Source organism: Oryzias melastigma, linkage group LG10 (assembly GCF_002922805.2).
Source record: "Oryzias melastigma strain HK-1 linkage group LG10, ASM292280v2, whole genome shotgun sequence".
Classification (NCBI taxonomy): domain Eukaryota; kingdom Metazoa; phylum Chordata; class Actinopteri; order Beloniformes; family Adrianichthyidae; genus Oryzias; species Oryzias melastigma.
This window is the reverse complement of record NC_050521.1, coordinates 27,066,112-27,090,645: the sequence shown is the minus strand read 5'-3', so window position 1 is coordinate 27,090,645 and position 24,534 is coordinate 27,066,112. Positions and strand designations below refer to the sequence as shown.

Here is a 24,534-nt window from a genome sequence, read left to right as displayed (position 1 = left end):
ACTTTTCCTGCCTTTTTTGACAGCTAAACTACGCAACTCATGAAATGAAAACCACCAAATATATCCAGTTTGTTTTGTTTTTAATTGCTTCATTCATTAGGGGACAAACACCCCCCCCCCCTTATGAAATAAATAATTGCCCCTCTGGGTCCAGAGGTGGGTCTACTAATTAACAGGAAATTACTGTTCACACATGGCCCAGCAAATGTGAGCATTATAGTCAATCAAACATTAAATACGTTGATTTCATTCTTTATGATTAAAATAAATAAGTAATAATAAAAAACCCAAACTGTTGTACAGGTTGACGTTTACAGTTCTCTGCGTCTTTAAACGAAAACGCCCCGTAAGCGTTTGGCGCTCCGAGGAGAGCTGCTGTCTTCATCTGTATTCACAGCCTGATGATGATAAATCTGCCTCCCCAGCAGGCCGAGGAGGGAGGACACCTCATACTTGTGCTCCTGACGGCGTATTAGCTCACTCCATTAAACGCAGTGACTGCACATCTGCTGCTCTCTGCCAGGACATGTGTCTGAAGCTTGAAGCTCCGTCAGACACAAAAAAATCAAGAAGAATAGAAAACAGTGGAGTAAGATCAAATGATTAATCAAAAAGAAAAAAAAATCAGGTAAAAATGTTGACTGTACATGAGAACTGGACTGAGTGACCAAACAGGAAGTGGCTCCAAGAGGTCCCACAGACTTCTATAGAGGAATAAACAGCTGTTACTCAGAATAAACATTCTTAACATCTTATTGATAATATTCTATTTTTTATATATATATTTTTCTGTAGTTCAAAGTGACCAAGCAGATGTCTTAGTTTAAAAGTAGGCGGAGCTTAATGGCTCACACACGTTCAAACGTTCAAGTGGTAGTGGGCGTGGTCTTCCAACAAGCTCACTCCCGATAGAAGCTCGAACCAATCACAGCTCATGGCGGTTTCTGGCTTTAATATGGCTCCATCCATATTGTGAAAAAATGGCAACTTAAAAATAATATTAGAAAGAAAAATAGTGACTGAATTAACTTTATTTGGTTGGAGGCAGAAGTAAAATAATTGAGTCCCCACAGTTCTCATGGACAGTTGATGGATTAAAGTTTTAAAATGTGCAGAAAAGGACAAAAAGTGAAAAAATGTAAAGAGACGGATAGAAAAAAACTTTTGATTTGATTGAAAAACAAAAGTAGAAGTAAAAGATGGAAAACTGAAATTGTTAAAAGGATGAGTAAATTTAAAGCATCTATAAAGATTAAAAACAGGAAGAGAGAAGAGAAGGAGGTCCAGAGGAAAGAGATGGATTGATGCTGCAGAATCAGAGATGAATCCAGAAAAGTTTCTATCAAAAAGCAGCAGAAACTGATTCTTCTGGATAGGAGGGAGAAGACTCGCCGACGAGGAACTTAAAACCCATCCTGAGTGTGAGTGTTGGCCGCCTCCCCTCCGTGTGACCCGTGTGGTTTATGTCCGCCTCTCAGAGCTCTGCAGACCTCTTCCATCATCGGTGACCAGCGGTCTCCGGCGCCCGCGGAGCGGTGAAGCCGCGGGCTCAGCGGGGCGGCGTGCTCCTCTTGACCAAAGAAAACGTTTCCAAAACCGGGAGAGTTCTGACTTCTACTCAGTTTCTACTCTAAATAAGGTCAACTTTCTACTGGAACCTTCAATAATGATTACTTGGAGTATTTTTGAGTTTTTAATAAATCATCTTCTTTTATTTTGTCCCGATCAATTTGTAATAAAATAAAAGCTAATGACAGTGAACCCCAGAGACTTTTGGATTGAATCCCCTCCATGACAGACACACATCCGCTGATCCGCCTTCAATTAAAACTCACTTCTTTTTAAATGGAATCAATTAATCCACTTTTGCATTTTAAATTGAAAGGAATGGAGCTCATGTCAGCTGGAGTAAATGGGCTCATCCGGATGAAAGATGACTGACGTGTTTGCAGGACAAACTGGTTGATTGATCTGCAGCCCAACGATCAGACGCTTTGATTGGAGATGAAAACTGATCACAACAAATACACAACCCCACAAATAAACTGCTTTTTATCTAGTGGAATTACATTTCTTATGTTTTAGAAAAGTTAGAAGAAGTTTGTGGAGGTAAATTGTGCTGATAAACATTTGAAAAGGTTTTAATAGAGAAATTTATTCGTGTTAAAATCCTGTTTTTCCCTCATGTGATAAGACAGTACAACTCCCTGACTGAACATCAAAAGAAAACCGCTTTGAGTTTTAATGTTCGAAAGTTTTAGGGTTTTTATTGTATTATTTTTTATTATATTTTTACTTTTTTAACAAACACACTTGATTTTTGTTTAAGTTTTTTATTTTTTTATTCATTTTTATGTTCGTGTGGTTATTTGAAGCTGCTGGCCGCCTTTAAATTTCCTTTGGGAATAATAAAGCTTCTACTCTTAAAAAAATAAATTAATAAAAAATGTCATTTTTTTAAAAGCCTGTAAGACTTTAAATTAAAATGACACAAGTAAATTAAGCTGATACTTATTTTTTTATTCCAAATTTAACGTGAAAGTTTCTAATAGTTTTTAACTTTAAAATGTTTGTTTTAAAACAAAAATACAAATATTCACAATAGAAAATTGTCATATTGTCTCTCGATATAAATTCTTCTATAGAACATAAACAGTTTAGCCGAGCTTTCCTGATTTTTTAGACATTTTTTCAGATTGTTTTGGTCGTCTCTTTGCTTTGTTTTTGAATTTATACATTTTTATTTTATCTCTAAATCTCTAAATGATTGCTATAAAACATAAAAACTGTTTGATCACTTTTTTTACAGTAAAAATGACAAAAACACCATTTGAAATAGATTTTTAGGACAGTTTATTTAATTGCATGATCATTTATTTTAATCCATAAACAAGTGTGCTAAATAGATGGAGGTCAAGCACTGCCACAAAAACAAACGTAAAGAAAAACAATTATAGCGAATTGTAAAGCAGAATAACTAAAACTCAGAAAAACCCAGAACTAGAAGTGTTGATTTTCATCAGGATGTTTGTTCCAGATGGAAACAGAAACAGAAAAAGCAGCGAAGCTTCTCCTTTCCGTATCGGTTTCTTCTGTGCAGCTGGAGTTTGTTCTGCAGACGTAAAGCTGTCACAGAGTCTGCAGATCGCTGCAAACAAGCAGCTCGTCTTATATTTACAGTCGCCTGCTGCGGTCGGGAATATCGTCTTTGCGCACGGAGCTTAATGCAATGAGAGTTCTGCTGAACTTTAAAATATACAGATGGATCAGAATCAGAGTTCGGTGTACGACGCTCTGAAAAGACCGTCGTCGTGGCGATGAGCGTTTAAATCCGTGTTTACTTCCACGTGTGTGAAATCAGCGCCGCATTCAGACGGTATATCTGGTATTGTCTCGGGATGTATCGCGATATATATTGTGATACGTATCGTATTGTCAGACTCACTGTAAAGCCAAAGTGTCTACAAAGGATGTGAGAAATCAGACTTTCTCTTCCTAAAAACCTATTTTACTTTAATAGTTTGAACTTTGGTTACATTCAGTCTTTACTCAGACTCTAAAACACACTTTGGCGTTTTGATATTTGTACCAAAACTTTAGTTATAATTCTAGATGTGGGATTTTTGAGAGTTTTTCAGGGATAAATGTTGTCTAATTTCTAAATAACAGATATTTGAGCTGCTTTTGTTAGAGGATGAATATATTGATGTGCTCTTTGTGTCTCCTCCACTCTGTAAATGTTTAATCTCTCAGATAAATGTCCACTTATGTAAGCTGCGTTTCCTCCTGTGACCTCTTTAACCTTTAATACTGTAGATCACGCAGTAATGGGGCTTTAAAGCCGCTGTTATGAAGCTCTTTCATCCATTGTCTGTCTGACAACCAAACCAAATATTTCTACAGCCTCAACGCTTTATTCCATTCATGTTCTCTCCAGTTTAAGCCAAATATCATTTGGATGGAAGTTCTTTCTGTTTGGAAATGTGCTGTTTGCTGCATTGACGTTTTAGTGCATTTGTTGTTGGGAGCTTCTGGTCGGACCAGATAAAATCAGAGCAGAAGCTAATCTTACAGCCTGCAGGCAAAGAGAGAAAAAAAACGTTCACTTCAAGCTATTTTTCACGTTTGTTTACCTCTTAAAGACAATAAATTTCTCCGAACACAAACAAACGCAGACACAGAGAAAAACAGAAAAATGTGGAATCTCTTCCGTTCCTCCAGGCAAAGTTCACCTGTTATCATCGATTGGTTCTCAGGGTTTATTAAAGTCCGCCCATCCAGAGCATGAACACGCTCCAGAAACAGAAAATTTGACTTAATTCTGGATCACATTTAAGCTTCTTTATTCAGAACTTGATCACATTTGGAATGAAATCAGAAAGCTATCAGGATAAAGTGAGACAAGTGCAGTGTTTCTGTATCACTGAGCTTGTTCTGTTTGCTGCTGTGTGGTTACAGCAGATCAGGCCTCAGGCTAACGCCTGCTCGGTGTGATAGGACCCCCAGTCGCCTCCATCGCCGCTCACTGACTCCTCCTTTTCGGGGAGATTTCTCCGCGTCCACGCGTCCGCCTCACTGGGTCTGATGCGGCTTCGCGGAGCGTCGATAAAAGCGGAAAACAAAGTTGGGATGGTGTGAAAAAGACGATGGGAGGTGGAGCGGCTCCGGACGCACAGCAGGTTCAGCAAAAGCTCGTTGTGTTCGCTCCACAGTGTTTTGACTCACGGATGCCAGATTTCTGCTCAAGCTTTTCTACCTTTTTCTTCTTAACCCTTTGGTTTCTAGTGGGGCTGTCGATCAATGTTTAGGTTGATTCATGAATCTGACTATTTAACATGTTATGTTTGAATGCGTGTTTATCCTATTTATTTAGAACAGGAGATCAGAGCCAAGAAAGCAAAACGGATAAAAACACAAAGGTTTAAAAAGAAATGAATGTTTTTTATCCAAGTTCTTCTGACTAAAGATCCAGTAGATCCATGACAAGAAGATCATAAACGAAGACCCAGCAGCACTTCAATAGAAATGGAACAACTAGAAAAGACTCACAGTCTTTTCATCTGAACGGACAGCAGTGTTTCCAACGGAAAACGTGTTTTACAAACTATTTTTTTTTTATCTTTAGTGGAAAAAAGCCCTAAAAACTTTAGATTAACTTTTTACAGACGCGTTGCGGTACGACTCCATCATGCTAGCAGACGGTCATGTGACGTCACATCATAGATCACATGATTTCATAATGTTTTAAATATTAATTATGTATTTTTAATCAAATTGTCAACTAGATTTAAAACATTTTTTAAACTGAACATGTTTCAATAAATTTGATACTTGATGAGTTTTATTTTGAAATTAAGAACCTTCACCCTCACTTTACTTTGAAAATTTACATATTTAGATTACTTATTTTGATTATTTTATCTAGATTATTTACCAAAAATCCAACAATATTCTTCATTTTTAACGTATCACGAAATGTGTCTCTCCATACGATACGTATCACGATATGTGTCTCTCCATACGATACGTATCACGATATGTGTCTCTCCATACGATACGTATCACGATCTGTGTCTGTCCATACGATACGTATCACGATATGTGTCTCTCCATACGATACGTATCACGATATGTGTCCCTCGATACGATACGTATCACGATATGTGTCTCTCCATACGATACGTATCACGATATGTGTCCCTCGATACGATACGTATCACGATATATGTCTCTCCATACGATACGTATCACGATATGTGTCTCTCCATACGATACGTATCACGATATGTGTCTCTCCATACGATACGTATCACGATATGTGTCTCTCCATACGATACATATCACGATCTGTGTCTCTCGATACGATACATATCACGATATGTGTCTCTCCATACGATACGTATCACGATATGTGTCTCTCCATACGATACACGATATACTCCAATACTTTACCAGAACAATTTATCCCTTTTATTTTCTAGAGTACGACTTAGAAAAAAATCTCACTCAGGACTCTCATAAATAATTAAACATCGTTTTGTTACCATTTTGAAACAATAAAAGTATTGCCAAACAAAATATCGTGATTTATCGCCAAATTAATTTTTTCCCTACACCCCTATATTTACTATACTTAACTGTATTTGTGATGATGCTAAATAGCCTTTTCTGACGTCTCAAGTCTTCGTACTTTTAGTTTTTGGAACACGTATCGGAGTATATGAATATTTGTTACAACCTTGATATCTATCAGTCTATACTTTCTTTAAGTTTTTTTTATCAAATTGTATTTAAACTGTCCTGTTTCCAAACAGCAGAGCTGTTTTTTATTGTTATTTTTCTTCTTGGTGGTCAAATTGTTGTTTTTTTCTTATTGTTCCGGTTCGTTTAGATTTTATTTTCTCCTGCACACAGAAACAAACATCCATTAGGAAGAGGTTACCAGAAACAGAGGATGTAGGGATTCTGTTTGACATCTTTATCCCCCTTAAACACTATTAAACACATGATACCAAATGTTTACTTCACACTTTAAATTAGTTTTCTTTTCTCTCAGAATATTAAGAACTCCTCGAGCTGTAATGTGAGGATTCTGCTGACATTTTCCTGTAACTGAAGTTGCTTTTATGCCAAGCATCTGTTGCTTTATGGCCTCGTCGCTGCACTGAGGCAGGCATGGCGAAGGGATTATGCATATTAATAACCACAACACGCCTTTTTGCTTTTATGCTTAACTCTGTTTCCTAAATCCAAGCATGTTTACATTTCATGTTTGATGCGGATCGTTTTGCTTTTAAAATGGTAAAGAGGGTCACACAAACACTCTGAGAAAGAGATGGGATGGAAGATGCAGGAAAATTTGTTTCCAAACAGAAAAAATGTTTTTTTCTCTGCACTCTAGATTTTTAGGAGTTTCTGGAACAAAAGAAAAAAGAAAAAAAAAAGTTTAATAATAAAATATTTACTAGTTAAAGCTTGAAAACATGTGATTCTTTATCTTAAAATATGAAACAAACTCTTCAATTCAAACTAATCTATTTTGATATTATTCTACAGATAGTTTGAAAATCTAGCTGCATCAAAGATGAACAGAATTATTGAAAAATGTCAGCATTTTATTGCAGATGCTCCATTTGTCTCTGGATTGAACCTAAACTGAGAACACTTTGAGAAATCCTCAACAACTCTCAGTTTTTCTCTTTTCTCTTAAAGATTCCATCACGTTCTAATTCTGGAAACATGAAAGCTTTACAGTTCGAGCCCCTCGGCTCTGAGCTCAAATAAAACCACGGAAACATCCTCGGGACAAACAGGCGTCAAAACGGCACCGAAACAAGATTTATTTACACAACTGTTATCTCAGGTCCATGCATCAGTTTGGGTTTGGAATAAATCTGCAACCTTTAATGCTTAAAGAGCCACTTGGGTCGATTGCCCACTAAAAAGAATTTTTATTTATGTTGTTGTTATTTTTATGAGAAATATAAATAAATAATTGATTTTTGGCATAAAATTAAACAAACTTTAAGAGAAATTTGTTTTTTGTCCCCAAATATGAATTTTAGTAGAGGTTCACATAACTTCCTTTCAAAATAAAAGACTTCCTGTGTCACTTAGGATCATCTTGATGGAGTAAAGCTAGTGGTAGGTAGTATGATGTCACCAATAATAAAAAATAACATTTTATTTTAAAAGTATGTGTTAGCCAGGAATTCATACATCTAACTATCTAAAATAAAAACAGAGCTAATTGTGTTTTTTTAACCAGGAGGTTCACTGAAATGTACTAAATGTAATGTTCTCAATTGTCGAACCACTACGGCTACTGTGCTCTGGAGGCTCGCAGAGTGATACGTTATTTTACTTTTTTTTAACTTTACAGTTACTTTTTTAAGCTAAAAACTTTTCGTCAACCAGAGAGCCACAATGGAGGGGTAGAAGATCTGGAATGTTATTCTGGAGCCGCAGGTTGTTGACTTTTGGTATAAATGAAACATAAACATAAAGAGAAAATAGTCTTTTTCAAAATATGAAACCGTTTATAACTTATGACAGAGGTTCACATGAAATCCTTTCAAAATAAAAGACATCTCTTACCACATTTCAATGCAGACAATGTAGTAATGGGTGGTATGATGTCAGTAGCTATTTAAAAAAAACTGTTTATTTTCCCTTTTTGGTGCATCTCAGCATGAAATTCGTAAATCTAATTAACTACGATTAAATCAGAACTGGTTCTGTGATTTTTCTAACAATAAACTACACTTAAAAACCTTGAATTTGTTCAAAAATATGAATTCTGGTTCTGATCTCCACTTGATTTTAGAAAATCTGTTTCAGTCCGACTGAAACCCGAACTGGTTGTTGGAGCTTTACTGCTACCATAGTCAGGAGTCTCACAGATTACTTTCCTTTTTTTATTTACTTTCCTACTATTTACTTTACAGCTACTTGTAATACAAAAACGTTTTTTCTTAACCAGAGAGCCACAGTAGAGAGTTAAAAGAGCCACATGTGGCTCCGGAGCCTCAGGTTACAGACCCCTGGACTAAAGGAGGATATAAGATGAACCGAGCATGTGCCTCTCCACCACACCTCCTGAAGCCTTTAGACCTCCATCAGCTGGTCTCCATCAGCTGATTCCCGTCAGCTGGTGGCCGTCAGCAGGTTTGAGGACGTTTCTGCGTCCACAAAGGCTTCAACACACTAACTATGTAGCCCAGAGGACGTCGTGGGTTGAAGTACCTCGTGAAAGTCGATTGGTTTGCGTCCGACACTTGTTGATCGCTCCTGAAATTCTGATGATTTCATGCAGAAACTCCGCCCCACGCCAGCTCAGACTTCCTCTCCTTCCTGCTGTCTGATGGTTAAACTAACCTGATTTTTCCCTTTTCTCTCCTCCCTTCCCTCCTGCCCTTGTTTCCCTCCTTCTAACATTTTTTCTCCTCATCTTTCCCGCATTTTCTTACTTTTATTTCCTTTCCCATTTATGTCCTTTAATGTTGGTTTTTGTTGTCGTTTCCTCGTCTTCACTTCCACCGTCACTTCCTCTTGTGTCCTCCCCTCTTCCTCTTCCTCCCGTCTCTCCAGCGGCTGCTCCTCTGCCTCCAAGCTGCTGCTCTGGTTCTGCAACACCAGACCAGTTCCTGTGTAGCTGCTGTGTTTTAGGGCCTCTCCAGGTTCTGTCAAGTGAGTCGGCTTCCTCACACTCTCACACTAACTAACCCGGATACTCTTTGCTTCGTCTGTGTCCGTGTTTCTGCACACTAACAGACTGCACGCTCCAGGTTTTTGGTTCTGGTGTTGTGGTCGGTCCATGAGGATGAGTGGAGGTGAAAACGCACGTTGACGTATGAATATCTTGTGCGTGCACACACGTGTTTTGTGGTTTCTGCAGTCCGCCTCTGTGTTTGCATATCTCCCTAAAGCAGATGCTCAGGCGGCTGGAAGACGCTTTGCTTTTTGCATTTAAGACATTATTGCAAACATTCATGTTTTACTGCAGGAGTTTCTGGACTCTAAAACCTGCATGTTCTCCATGTTGCTGATTAAACACCACATCTATCTGATCATCAGGCTGTGCAGAGGCGTAATGAGAGTCATTACAGGCAGGTGTGTTTGAAGATCCACTCTGATGAAAATTGTTTCTGTGACATTTTTCTAATGATGGAAGACATATATGAAGAGAATTCAGCTAAATTGCATTTTTGAGTATTTTCTTATCCACATCATGAAAAAGATTTGTACTTGTGTAGAAAATACAGTGGGCGGGGCCTTGAGCTCCCTGCTCTGCTCCATTCTGATGCAGACAAATAGATCTGAGAACATCTTTGTTTTCCTCGTCTGAGCTGGAATCTGGATCAAAACTGTGCGACCTACTCATTCTCATCCCACCTGGTCAAACATGGATGCATGAATCTGGCCCCCTCTGAACCACTTTTTGTCTTTTTATTTGTCCCCAACTCGTCATTTTTTGATGTGCTGGTTGTTCCCAATAAATTATAGGTCCCCAACCCCATGGATGCACGGTACCAGATGTGGAACCAGTACTGGGCTAGGGTTATAGTATCAGTACTGGGATAGGGTTATAGTACCAGTATTGGGCTAGGGTTATGGTTCCAGTACTGGGCTAGGGTTATGGTTCCAGTACTGGGCTAGGGTTATAGTACCAGTATTGGGCTAGGGTTAAGGTTCCAGTACTGGGCTAGGGTTATGGTACCAGTACTGGGCTAGGGTTATGGTACCAATACTGGGATAGGGTTATAGTACCAGTATTGGGCTAGGGTTAAGGTTCCAGTACTGGGCTAGGGTTATGGTACCAGTACTGGGCTAGGGTTATAGTACCAGTATTGGGCTAGGGTTATAGTACCAGTACTGGGCTAGGGTTATAGTACCAGTACTGGGCTAGGGTTAAGGTTCCAGTACTGGGTTAGGGTTAAGGTTTCAGTACTGGGCTAGGGTTATAGTACCAGTACTGGGCTAGGGTTATGGTTCCAGTGCTGGGCTAGGGTTATAGTACCAGTACTGGGCTAGGGTTATAGTACCAGTACTGGGCTAGGGTTAAGGTTCCAGTACTGGGCTAGAGTTATAGTACCAGTACTGGGCTAGAGTTTTAGTACCAGTACTGGGATAGGGTTATAGTACCATTACTTGTATTTTGTAATAATCTTACATGTCATCAAGTTGCAAACCCCCCGTACAGATCTGGCAGGTTATACACATATGGTACCTACACCAGTACCGGGTTAGAAATAGGGTTAGGGTACCAGTCCATTACAGCGTCCAGAGGGTTGTGGACTCCTTACTAGTCTATGCATTTTTCCCTGTCTGTGGCCTGGTACCAAGTGGTCTTATGACCGGTCGGTACATGTTTGTGGCCTGGAGGTTGTGAACCCCTGATTTAATCCCAGCATGTCAATAACACACAATTTGGGGACACCCCAAACAGGGCCTGAACCATAAGTCCATATATGAATAGTTGGGAGTAAGAATGCATTGCTACAGCTAGATAGATCCCATATGGCTCCCTGTTTTTGTTGCAGTGCTAATGTGAACTAGGTAGCGGTTGTGAGCTAGGGACAAAGCACAAAAACGGAGAGCTCTCACTTATTGGTGATGGGAAGGGGGTAGGGGACAACTCTGATGAATTTCTATTGAACCCCCGCCGCTCTGCAGAAACTATGTCCTAGATGTTGCCTAAAAATAGCATATTCTTAATTAAAGGACACTAGGAATACTTTGAAGATAGATAAAAGATCATCTTTTAAGGCATAAAAAGCATCCAGGATGGCGGCTCCTGAGGTTTAGAAACAATGACTGAACATTTATGAACATTTATGAACATTTATGATGTATTTGCTTTCAAAGCTGAAGCCTTCATCCCTTTTAGAAAGGCTCACGTTGTCTCCAGAGATAGAGCAGAAGATTGACAGCTGGTAGAATCAGCCGAGTCAAAACAGTTAAGAGGTCAGCTGCCGGTCGATAAATTCTTGCTCCGCCCCCTCCTGACCGCTTGACCTTGGGTGGTAGATATTGAACAAAACAACAATGTTGTTGATGGAAGTTTCCTCAGAGGAGCGCCGCAGAGAAAAGACCTGCACCTCTGTGGTTGAAGGGGATCAGACAGACGTCTGAGAAACAAACCTGTCAGGTCCAAACCGGAGAGACGTCCGGACAGATCGGAGACGGATGCAGACGAGGAGACGATGTCATGAAGAGGAGAAATATGATGACAGTACAGAGCAAACGTTTTTAAAGGTGGACGTGAATCATATTTAAGGTTTATGTGAGCCGACAGAAACAGATAAATGACATCTTTATACTGAATAACAGGCTTTGTTTTGATTTTCTTGATCCGTTTCTCCGTCCGTCTTCATTCTCTTTATTTGTCGCTTTGAAACCGGTTCTGCTTTGAAGTCTTTTCCTTTTTGTGTTCCTCAGTTTTGCTCAGAAATAAAAAGTCACAACATTAAATCAGCAGTTATGGAATGAAGAGATGGAATTCCCTTCAACATAAACAGCGGTTTTATTCTGCAATGGGGAAAATCCACATAATATTCAACTTTATTTTTATTTTTTTACAACTACTCACTATCTTTTCGTTTACGGCCACACCCCCCTGAACACGCCGATCCCACGCCGCTGGGAAAAGCAGGAGCTGTGAGTTTAAAAGAACCCATCTCGAAGGCTATTAAACTTACAAACTGACCAATCAGATGACTCAATAAAAGTAGGTGGAGCCTGTATCCAGTGTTCAAAACGTTTACAGATTTCGTGTAGCCTGCTTTTAAGTAGGAGGGGTGTGTCCTTCCAAAGTCCTGACTGGTGAGAGTGGTCGCCATAGAAACATGGCTTACTCACGACGTCTGGATCCAACATGGCGACATCCGTATTATGAAATGATGGCGACTGATTTGACTTCATTTAGTTGGCGCTGGAATTAAATCGTTTTCAATGGATGACGTCATTCATTAGGATCCTTCATTACAGGAAGTGGCAAAATTGCACTAAAATAATCCACAAAACTTCAAGACCAGCAGAGCGAAACGGCATCATATCGAGGGAAAACTGTGCAGTTTCAAAAATATTCTGGATATTTTTATTTATAAATACATGCAAACCTGCAGCCACACAAACACCTTTGGTCAACCTGGCGAAAAAAAAACATCTGTTCAGTTTTAAAAAGACATTTTGTCATAAGTGTGTAAAAAAAAGTCACATCTGGTTCTGGTTCACTCTGGTCACTTTTGGGTCAGAAAGGCTCCAGCTGACACCACCATCTGTGACAAAGCAGAGGAGAAAGGTGCCTCCGAAGTCGCCATGGCAACTGGAGAAATGTGTGCTCTGGGAGTAATCTTCTGGAATGTAAACAATTGAGAAGGCTGGGTATCTGAGCAGAAAACGCTTCACCTGATGCCCTCTGGAAGAATGAAGTCTTAACTATTATCTTTACAACTGGAACATTTATTTTCGTTTTTCTGTGAGCAGAAGTAAAAAAGAAAACAGTCAGACAGAAATAGATAATGACACGTGTGCTGATGAATGCAGCCAAACAAATGTCTGCTCCATCAGAACTTCCCAGTGTGAGGCGAACAAAGAGGATGACGAGGACGAGCCTCTTCCTCTCAGACAGAAACATGACAGTATAATCATCTGGAACCGGATTCTGTTTCTGTGCTGAAGGAAATCCCAGTGAACTTTGAGAGTTTAAACGAGAGAGAAAAGTGTGAAAATGTTTATTTGTGTCTGAGAAAAGTGGATAAAGTTTTTTAGATTTTTAGAGCTTCTAAAATCAGAAGTTTGCAGATCTATTCCAGGTCATTTTTTGAGCCCAATTTCCACAATACACAAGTGAACACTATAAATATTTCACATTTTCAAACCTCTCATGCCTGAATTTATCTTAAAAAATTCAAAGTGTTTTCTTTTCAAAGTGATGCTAAATGAAGTGAAGTCTGGATGAAATGATGCGTAGCGAATGATCGCCCTGCGGCGTGAAGGGTTAAACGGTAAATACAGTTCTGAGAATTGGAGATGGAATCAGTTCTCCTTCACTCGGTTCTGTCACGTTTGACAGTCGTGGTCGTCTGGGTGGAAAGACGCCGAGTCAGCGCTCATGTCAGCCATGCCGGGGGCCAAACGCCTTCAGAGGATGATTTGAAAGCAAAGAGACGGAGCAAAAGGAGACGGTCATGTGATCTTGTTTTCCTGCGTCTCCTCTCTGATGCTCTGGTGTCTGCGGGCGAGATGCTCGACTCGGATGACATCGCCGCTCGCCGCCGCTCGTCCCCCCAGGGTGGGTTTGGTGGGGCGGCGTCTCCAGGATGTACCGGTCTCTCTCTGAACTCTGGTTTCTTAGATCCTCATACGAGCAAAGTCACCTTAGAAACCTTCAAAATAAGAGCCCATCAGACGTTTCTGTCTAGTTGCTACAAAATAAAAGTGGTTATAACTGAAGTAAATTTTCTGTCTGCACCTGTTTTTATGGATTTCAGTCTAAAAACATGTAATTTTTCTTCAGTCCATTAATAAAACAGAAGCGTGACCCGAGTCTAGTCCTGTGTGGTTCTGGACTGAAGGAGGACTCTGATGGACCAACCCAACGGCTGCGGACTCCAGCGCCATTTTCAGAGCTATAAGTGAGCAGTTATGATAGCTCTTTAAATGGTACTGCAGTAAGCATCACATGAGCATCAGCTCCGCGACGGAAGGAGCCTTCATGAGGTCTGCAACCAAACTGTTTCTCATCAGCCTGTTTTATTTTGGAGAACTTCTGTCTGTTCAGTTCTTGCAGGAGGAAACACTTTGACTTCCTGATTCTTCTTTTCTTTTGCTGCCTCCTTTAAAGTGATCCAAATACTGAGACTTCCTGATTGAAGCACTTTAAAAAGTGTCTAATTGTGTTGACGGCTGAGATACTTATATCTAAACAGTCCGTTTTCATGTCAACAATCTCATCATTTCACGTCACAGCTGACAGGAATTGTGAACAAAAGGGGGCGTGGCATTTCAGACTTAAAGGGCGTATTCCAATGTCTGTTTCAGACTTGTTTGTCCCGCCTATTTGCCTGCTTTGAGTGATGTCATATCCTGCCAGAACCATCAGTTCTTTCACAGCAGTATTTATTTGCACCAGTTGTTAGTTTTTCCACTTAAAAAGATGCAAGAGGCATACCCCAACTGTGAGAGACAACTGAGTTAATTTGTTTTTCTATAATTTCTCTATCTTTATTTCTTGTAATCACTTGTTTCTTTCATCCTTTTCCAAATCTTTGAGTGCTTTATTCCTCAAATGTATCTGTTTTTGTAAATATTCTATTTTCACACTCATAACCTGTTCTTTTCTTTTTATTTTTCTGGTAGAATCACTCATTTGTCTAACTTTAATTTGTGTCCGTCGACATTCCCATGGTCCGTTTATGTCATATTTCTCTTTGGAGCAAATATTGACTGGGGAGAATAATGGTGGAGTTTGAGGTTTTTCCCCTTTTTCTCTCCATTCCCTTCATTTGTGCTGTAGACGGGAGCGCCTGTAGGTTTGTCCTGCTGAAAAGCTCATCCATGCATTCAAAGAATAGATGCGGTCGGACTTTTGTTGCCGCGGAAACCAAGATTGAAGCTTCCCTGCTAAAAGCTGGATCCTGGAAGCTCCAAACGGAATGACTTGTGTTCTTGTTGGGGGCAAAGTCGTGACGCTGACGTGGAGACCGTCCGCATCGCCGGTCGGCGCCGTCTCCGCCTCTTTCATCCTCCTCTTTAAAGCTGAGCGTCTCTGAGCAGTGAATCCTCCAGAGGAGGTTTTATGACTCTGCTAAATCATTGCCGTGTTTTTCATTTTTACTGCCCTCTCGGGTTGGATGTTATTATTGTTGCTGGTTATTGGAAAGAGATATACTGGGGCTCATATGTGAGGCTGTTCAGTCTACAAGAAACATTTTATTAATGGAAAACTCTTGTGAGTAAAAGTAAATGAAGCAAACTGGATTAAATAAAAACAATCGATTGTGAGCTTGATGAGATGATATACTGTGCTGGTAATCGTCTCTGCATCAATTTTATCTCTTTATTGGAAAAAGTTCAGCTCTGGAGAGAATTCAGCTTTAAGAATCGACATGAATATCAGAGAGAAAACTCCAACAAAAAATGAGTCACACAAGGACGGTTCATCCAGGAAAGAAGCAGAAGAACATAGAAAGAAAGTCAGACCTCAGTGGACTTAGTTCAGGTAAAAGTTCATCATCAAAAAGAAGAAAAAGACATAGAAACATGCATCCCCGAATGTTTGCATAAATATTCTGATGAGACAAAAAAGGAACTCTGTAGGAGGAACGTCCCCAAACATCTGGACTCAAACTACCACAGATTTCCGGAACAAGAGTCAAACATGGAAATCTGTACTCAAGCTGAAGGTCCCAAAGGAGAGCGTCTAACCATCAGATGAAGCAGCAGAGATGATTTGATCAAACCCTGAAACTATCTCTGCTGGTTTACACCTGGACTCAAAGTGAGGGAAGCATGTGAGACTCTGACCGGCGGGACGGTTGGAAACTACATTTATGTCTGCTCTGTCTGCTCTGTGTCTGCTCTGTCTGCTCTGTCTGCTCTGTCTGCTCTGTCTGCTCTGTCTGCTCTGTAACTGTTGTTTCTGCTGCCTGCTCTGTGTATTCTGTCTGCTCTGTCTGCTCTGCCCAGATGAAAAGTATCAAACACAGTGAACAGCAGCCATGCATCTGGCACACATGCACACATGCCCACCACACACAGAGCCACACGTCAGACTTGTACCATCTGTGTTTGTGTTAACAAAATCTTTTATTCGTGTTCTGGAGGATCCTGATTTGACCACCAAAAAAACAGAAAACCAAGAATCCAGAATAAATCTTAATGAGTTTCTGCTCACAAATGCAAAAAAACCCTCAACTTTAGTTTATTAAAAACTCATACACCCTTTAAGGACAACGTTAAAACTCTGAGAGCAAATAAATCAATAAAACGCCTACAGACGTTACAGTACAAACGAGGCAGTAAAGGGGGACTTGAAGTCCTGGTTCAGTGGTGGCTCCTTCTCCCATCGTTTACAACCATATTTAGTTATAGTTGTTTGTTGTGTTCAAGCTTTTTGTGCTCACATGACTTTTTTATGTTTTAGAAAAGTGACAGAAACCAAATCTTTTTGTATTTTTTTCACTACTGCAGGTTTCAAAAACAAGTTTTACAGCTTTCATTGTAAACTTTTTATTCAAATGCTAGAGCATGATTTTTTTATTATATATATTCAAAACTATTGATTGTGTGAATGACCCACCCAAGACAAAAAGCTGTTTAAAAATGGAAATATTTTATTGTGTTTTTGTAGAGAATTGAAGAAAAATGAACAAACTGACGTCAAATATAATTTGTATTTTTTCGGTTGATACCTCCTCACAGGAACATGCATTGACATGCAGATTGGAACGCTGATTTCTCATCCTTTTATGTTGTTTAGAAAAAGGGCTTCTTGTTTGATGCACCGCGGCTGGAGTTTCTGTGACTTCGGGGGACCTGCAGGGGTTTGTGTTTAAAGTTTGGAGTCTTGGTGGCAAAAATCAAAGGGTACACGTTGCCAAAAATAGAGCAGCTGCCAATGTGGGTGGCACCACGCTGCGATTGAAGTAAAGCGGCAGGAAGAAAGCCGCTTCGCCTCGGGTCCCGCGCGCTGACGTGTCCGAGCTGCACAATGACAAACGCAAACAGAGAAAATAAGCTGTTTACTCCACTTCTGCACATTCCACTATCCTGCTGACACAGAATCCTAAACAGGAACACAGAGATCGACTCTGAAGTCTCAGTCGTTTCTCTCTTTTCAGGGTCGAATGAGAGCAGCTGCTCACTATTTTTACTGCATTTCAGGTGAAAATTGTCTTTTTTCACAAAACGAGGCTGCAGTCTGAGGAATAAAGAGTCTGTTTCTCAAACCCAAGAAAAAAACAAGATTTTGAAAATATGCTACAATTAATGAGGAAATTAAATTGTCAATTAATTGGAAAAATATTAGGAAGAAAAACTTTTTACAGGTTATTAAGTGAATTATTTTAAGTGAATCAATTTATTTTAGAAGCTTAAGGGTAGAAACCAACAAAAAAGTGGTTTTTCACACAATCGGAGGAGCTAAAACTGTTAAATAGGGAAGGTTACAACATGAAAATCTCATGTTTAAAATGTCTTTCTGTCTCCTAGAGAAACAGACAAAATTAGTTTTTTGTGTTTGTCATAAAAGTTTCAATTCAATTCTGACAGTAAATGTAAAAAAAAGAACAAATCTTAAAGAATAACCCAAAAAATATCATCAGCTGTTTCAGGTTTTTCAAATTAAAAGTCCTCAGAAGGAAGATAACTTCTCTGGAAGGAGAAGAAGAAAAAAAATCCTGTTGATTTTCATAAATCAGTTTAATGTCTTTATATAAAACAGACGCCGGACACCAAAGGCGGCTGAAGAGCCTGTAGAGGAAACTGCAGCTGCATTTTCACACATAAACAAACACGCATTATGGCGATTTCTTGTCATTGCACTCATGTAAGCAATTATCTGAGGAATGTGGCTCTGCAGACGTCAGTCATGCAGAACAAATCTCCACTCCGAGCGAGCGTGCACTGATCTCATTCCTGAAGAGTCACCCAGACACCAGAAGAGTCTTGATGCAGTGATGCTCTGGGCTGTGTGTGCACGTGTGCGTCCATGATTCCTGGTGAGAGCTGCGTTCCTGCAGACTCATCCGCCTCACGCTGCACCTGCGCAGACGCTTTCTTCAAATTAATATTTTTTCCACATTTCATCATATTCTTTAACTTTTACAGTCAGTAGAGAAAACTGAAGATGCTGCCGTGTTTTAGCATATTTTAGCACATTTTATCACGTCGGTAAAATGTGTTTATGTCACTCCAAATATCCTTGTCACGTATTCTGATGTGAGTAATCATCCACATACTGACATCTGTAGCTGAGGCAACGTTTGTGTTAAAGATTTTGGTGTTTTGAACTTGTTTTTGTGGCATTTTTCTGATGACGGAGGTCATATATGAGGAAAATTAAGCTCTAAATTACTTTTTCCGAAGTGAAAGTGTTTTTTCTGAGCAAAGATGTTTTCCTGTTTGCAGGAAAGCGACTTAAGTGAGCAGAACTGAAAGTCAGAAAATGCCAAACTAAATTGGCATCTCTTTGAAAATGTGCGCCAGCATCATGTGAAGCGTTCTGCTGTTTTTGCATCCTCTTCATAACGACTGTGCTGCATCTGCAGAGAAATCCACGGAAATGACAGAAGTGCTCAACACAGTTCTGTTAAGACATGAAGGACTCGTAAAATGTGTTTTTTGGACCGCTGAAACCCTCATACCAGCTTTTGTGTTTGTTGTTTTAATTAACATCGTCTGCCATGTGAAACAGTCTTTGGGAATGAAAACGCTGCACGTCTGCGTCCGTGTTCGTGGCCAGCAGAGCGTGATTCCAGTCTACGTCATCTTCACTGATCGGGGAGACGTTCCTTCTTTCATTCACCATTTCAGCTTCACTGGAAAAGAATATGAAGACATGAAACTCTGCAGACACAATGCGACTTCCTGACGTCTGTAGGCTTGACGTGGAGTCAGAATCAGGAGCTTAAGGAAACAAAAATGGTCAGATTTTTATAGTAAAGCATTTTAATGAAGGTCATTAGTTACTGTTGGTTGATTGGAAAAGATTATTTGAGATTCACTGTTTCCATGTCTCTGGTTTGTGTGGTTGGAGTCAAATTCAGCTGAAATCTAAATGGATTCTGGACTCCTTCAGAATCCAGAATCTAAGGTTTCCTCCTTCTGGTCAGCTCAGCTCCAAAAGCCACGCCCCCTCAGAGGAGATTTTGGAAACAGAGGCTTGGGATCAACATGAAAAATGGCTTTTAAAGATATTTGAGCTGTGGAATTTTGGTTAAAAACTTCATAATCATCATTAAAACACTACTGGGAATGTTTGTTTATACTGTAACTTTAGAAAATACAGAGGAATCATCTTAATGCTCAAAATTCTGAGGTTTTGTGTGGGTGAAGCTGCAGACTGAAGGTGTTTGTTTGTGGTTGGTGAATGTTTGATCGTTCAAACTGTTTTTAATTGTTCAGGAAACACTTTCAAGACGACTGAGGAGCTTATTGTGTTTATTTTGTTCTCCGCTGCTGGTTATACAGAGTTTTCTGAATTTATGATTTTGTATTTTTTTATTTATATCAAGTCTTCTGTCAACTTCTCATGGGGTTTAAATGTCGATTGCTTGAATTATTTCTACCTTTATTTCATTTATGTTTTGTTTCTGTGATAGCAAATAGTTTTTTCCGCTCTGGATAAATTAAATATTAATTTACACATGAATGTCTTCATTACATTGAAGAGGAATTAAGTAAAAATGAGGAATTACCTGAATGGAAGCACAGCATTCATCTCAGATGGCCTCCTGTGAGGGATTAGACGTCATGCGAGGAGATAATCTTTCTTTCTTTGGTTAGAAAACATTTTTAAAGGAGAACCGTCGGTCTCTGATGTGACGGAGGATCATCTGAAGCTTTCATAGCGATGTACCTTCACAGTTCCGATCTGTCTGCTCTCACTCATTTGTTCCTCATGAACCAAACCTGAGAAATAAAGACCGACTCCATCTTCTGTGGTTAAAAGAACGAAAAAAAAAACCATAAATCTGGTCCGCAGAGTGGATCTGAGGTGGAACACAAACACTAACGGGAGCGCAGCGCCCGTCTTTCTTCAGTCGGCCTCTGACTCCTGCATTCCTGCTATCTGCAGCAGATCCATTTCAGATAGTGTTGTTTTCTCACAGAGCTTCCTCCATCTCGCCCAGCTCGTTTGATCATCTGAGGATCAGATTGAAGACACGAGCAGAGCCTAAAAAGGAAGAAAGGACTGTGGACAGAGCCAGGAGACTCCCTTCACCCGTCCTGATAGAAGTCTCCACCTCAGACCTGTGAGTGGAGTTACTGTCAGACTTTGGTTTTCTGGATCTCACCGCTCTGAGGGAGGAAGATGAGGAAGACTGTAGTGATGAAGCTCAAAGATTTGTCTTAACACTCTCAGCATCAGCTGACTGGATCCATGTTTGTTGGTCTTTAAAGAGTCCTTCAGAACATTTCTACGAACTCTTCATGAAGTCAGAATTCAAGCTGGGAGAAAAACTGGTTAGGAACCAAAAGTCTAAAAGTTCCCGTCATCATGCAGAATTTTCAAATGTCACCAGAAAAAGGAGAAGCTAAAGATGTGTGCTGTGGAAGCTTTAAAATAACCTTCATCAAATGTTTTGAGCGACAAACGACGGAGAATCCTGCTGGGAATGATGACCAGCCCAGATTTAATGATGAAGAACTCACTGCGACATACATAACTGATTCAGAGAGATTAACCATCAAAGCTTTAAATCTAGTGTTTACATTCTTTTTAAGACTCTTCAACCTTTTACTCGATGATTCAGCTGATTCTGAAGCGAAGAAAAGCATGAGACAGCCACAGATAACAGGGTGTCATCAGCGTAACTATGAACCATCTCTTGATGACATCACCAAGTGGACGCAGGCACAGATTAAAAAGTGTGGGACCAGGGCAGAGCCTTGTGGGACACCACTTCCAGTCTGTGCCTCCACAACTAAAACTGACTGCGTTTTATGTCAATATTGGACCTGAGATCATCTTGATCTGTAATTTATACAATACATTTTGTGCATAAGAAAATCCAAAAAGTATAATTTACACATGCACAAATTAAAATGACAACAGCTTGAAACTAACTATTCCCACAGATCTTTGAAAATTACTCTCAAATCGCTTGTTGTGCAAACACAAAACCACATTTACGCACAATTCTGATGTGAGACTCCAAGTTTCATGTGTAAATGATGCGTTTAAACGCTGCTAGAATGCTGGGTTATCAGAGCTTTTTAAACACTTGCGTATCTCTATTTGCGATTTCCCTGACGAATTAATTTTATTGATGACATAATTTAATTAAATAAAAAATAGCTTTTTTTAGAAGGTTTTTAATAATTGCCTAAATTTGAAGAATCAAAACAGTTTTTTTTAGAATGAGTTTTTTTTAGGACGTGGAGAAGATTCCAATCTGAATGAATCTGAAAGTCTACAACCAAAAGTGATTGATTCATCAATGAAATGATCTTTCAGTCTTCGTTAAATATGTAAATATAGATCATTTGACGGGTTTCAGGCATTTTTATGAGCTTCAGTTGTAAACTTTTCCAGAAACTTCCCAGCGGAGCTTCATTTCCTCCACTTCGTTCCTCTCAGTTTACCAGATTGCTTTCTCCAGCCTCTGCTCAGATTCTTCTTCCTCAAATTCCTCCTGACACCTTCAGACGCTCCCAGCAGGAGAGGGAAAAATGTGGATCACAGTCCAGTCCGGTCTGCTGTTTCCTCAGCAACACTGATGTCAGCAAACTTTCTGTCCCCACTTTACAGTTTGTTGAGTCAACCTTTGGCCTCCAGAAGATCATTTTTAGATCCTCTTTTCCCTGAGGAGCTTCTTCTTCTTCTTCTTCTTCTTCTTCTCCTTCTTCTTCTTCTTCTTCTTCTTCTTGTTCAGAGGAAGTTTCTGAACGTTGGAGGTGAGCAGATTTCTGACCTGCTCTGCAGAACACGCCACGCTTTCTTTCAGGTCAATGTGAAACAGCACTCCCCTCTCCTGCACCAAATGTGTTTCTATGAGAGTCTCCAAAAGGCACAGCGCCCCCCGCAGTCAGACGGCAGAGCTTCATTCGGCTTTATAACCAGACGTGGTCTGAAACGGTGAATGGCTTCCTCGTTTTTTCACGCTGCTCCTCCAGACAGAACATTTATCTCCTCACTTTCATCAGCGTCGCAGCGGGGAGCGAGGAGCTCCGTTTGCTTCTGTTGGAGCTCACGGCTGAAACACTTTATAGCCCGATACGAACACGAGAGGCTCTGCAGGTCCTCTTCAGGTCAGAGCAGCAATCTCCACGTCCCGTTCTTTCTTCCGTCCTGCGTGTCGTGATACTCAAGGAAAGTTTTAAATGATTGTGCCTGACATTTTTTGGCAAAGTGTCAAGTTTCACATTTTCCCACACTATGGGAAAAGGAATCTTTTGTTGGAGCACTCTTTACCGAATTTCACACACATGCCGACGGGTTAATTCTACACCCAGACCTGGACTTTCATCGACCTTTGACCTTGGGAAGACGTCAAATCTTCAAAAATAATCTCATGTCGCTCAAATATAAACTCCTCCTCTGGATTATGATCCGTCGACTCCTCCAGCATCACGGAGAAGCTACTTGGGAAAGAAATATTTGTCGTTTTTTAACAGGTTGTTGCTCGCGCATTATTTACCCAGAATATTGTGAAAATTAAACTCATGAACTCATGCTTCAGCTGAACGAAACGATATGAACATTTTAGGAAATGAAAAAATAAGTTGCGAAGAAAAACAAAAATTTTAGTTAGACAATTCTTTCAAGAATTACATGAACCTGTTTATCCCCCCAGGCAACCAAAAAATAAAACGTTTTTTTATGGAAATTAACAGGAAACCGGCTATTTTACTTTTAGTAAAATTACTTTTTAGTTTTTTCACTAAGTTTATTTGACATAAATGTTGAATAAACTTATAAATTTACCCTCAAAATCCCCTAAAGTCACAGCAGTCACTCACTGGGAACGTCAGATTCTCTTCTCTATTCATCAATAGCTTTGAAGACAAGGCTGCTGGAGCCTATCCTAGCTAACATAGTCCATCCTTCATCGACACTTCACAATCTCGTCTCATTTCTTCATTTGGTGACTTGTGAAAACTGAGAACATGCATCCAAAGTGTGTTATAAAAAGTAAAGATTCTAAATTCTTGCACGAGAACTGAACTAAGTGGCTCCTCCCCCTTTGGCGGTCCGAACAGGAAGTGGCTCCAAGAACCTAAAATCCCAAAGACTTCTATAGGGAAATAAGCAGGCATTGATCTAACAGCTGAAGATGAAATAACTAGCTCTAAAAAGAACATTTTATCTGCATCTCCCAGAGATCTTCTGATCCTGGTGTGGCAGCTGCCTCATCAGATCTGAGGTTTCCTGTTATTCAGAGCGGTCTGCTCACAAAGATCTCTGCGCTCCACGGCGGGAACACTCCGTTATTTTAAAACCTGCGTTATTGTTGGGTAATCCTTGAGGAGAGCGCGGCTCCGTCAGACTCTGTATGACGACAGGAAACAAAGCGAGGACGTGTTTGCGGCGTGTCGCCTGCAGAGGTTAATCCTCAGGTTAATACAGAGAACGGCAAAGCTGCTTTTTCACGAAGCTTAACAGTGAGAGGCATTAAAGTGAACATGAGACGGGATCATGTAAAGCTCTGGTGTCGTGCAAAGTTGAGCCGCGTATAGAAAAACTGTTTTGTCGTTTTTAAAATCTCATATTGAGTCACTGATCATATATACCCCCATCATCCATCATTAATCTTTTACATTTATTCCTTGAATTATTGAACCGTTCATGTCGATATTTGATGACAAAAATGTAAATAATCCAGACAAAGAGCGTGCTATTATTTCTGCAAAACTATGCATTTTTTTGGAAGCATTTAGCAATACATTTAGGGTTCCAGTTCTGTTACGGTCTGAGGCAAACCAGGGGTCCAAAAAACAGAGCTCCTCACTTTAAATTAATGCTAACTTAACTGAAATTCAAATAATCCCTTGAGGGAAAGTAAATAAATATAAACTCTACTCAAGTATGAACAATTTGATCATATTTGATGTACATTTTTGTCTTATTTTGAAGCTGTTTTTGAAATCCATCGCAGCTGATGTCAGTGTGGTACCATCAACACATGGAACGGGTTCCAAAGACCTGATGCTTTTATTCTGTGTTTTATTCTGTGCAGAATATAAAATATTTTTCACAGGGAACACATGAAAAATATCACTCAGATGGTGCAAAGATCCTCTATTGAGACAGTCTGACGATTTTTTTATCAAATTGTTTTGTTGTATTTGTTTTTCTTTATTAAA

The 24,534-nt window shown here is 39.8% G+C and overlaps 1 protein-coding gene across 5 annotated transcripts in view; it reads left to right on the top strand.

Annotated features, from left to right (window-relative positions):
- Window positions 1-24,534, top strand: part of htr4 (5-hydroxytryptamine receptor 4) — a 167,716-nt gene that overhangs the window by 136,862 nt on the left and 6,320 nt on the right. The window contains exon 7 of one of the 5 annotated variants that reach the window (XM_024260401.2): window positions 9,091-9,189. The exons of the other annotated variants lie outside the window; for them this stretch is intronic. Within the exon in view, the coding sequence (XP_024116169.1) occupies window positions 9,091-9,154 (64 nt within the window). The 3' untranslated portion in view covers window positions 9,155-9,189. The remainder of the gene's footprint in view (window positions 1-9,090; window positions 9,190-24,534) is intronic. 5 annotated transcript variants of the gene reach the window in all.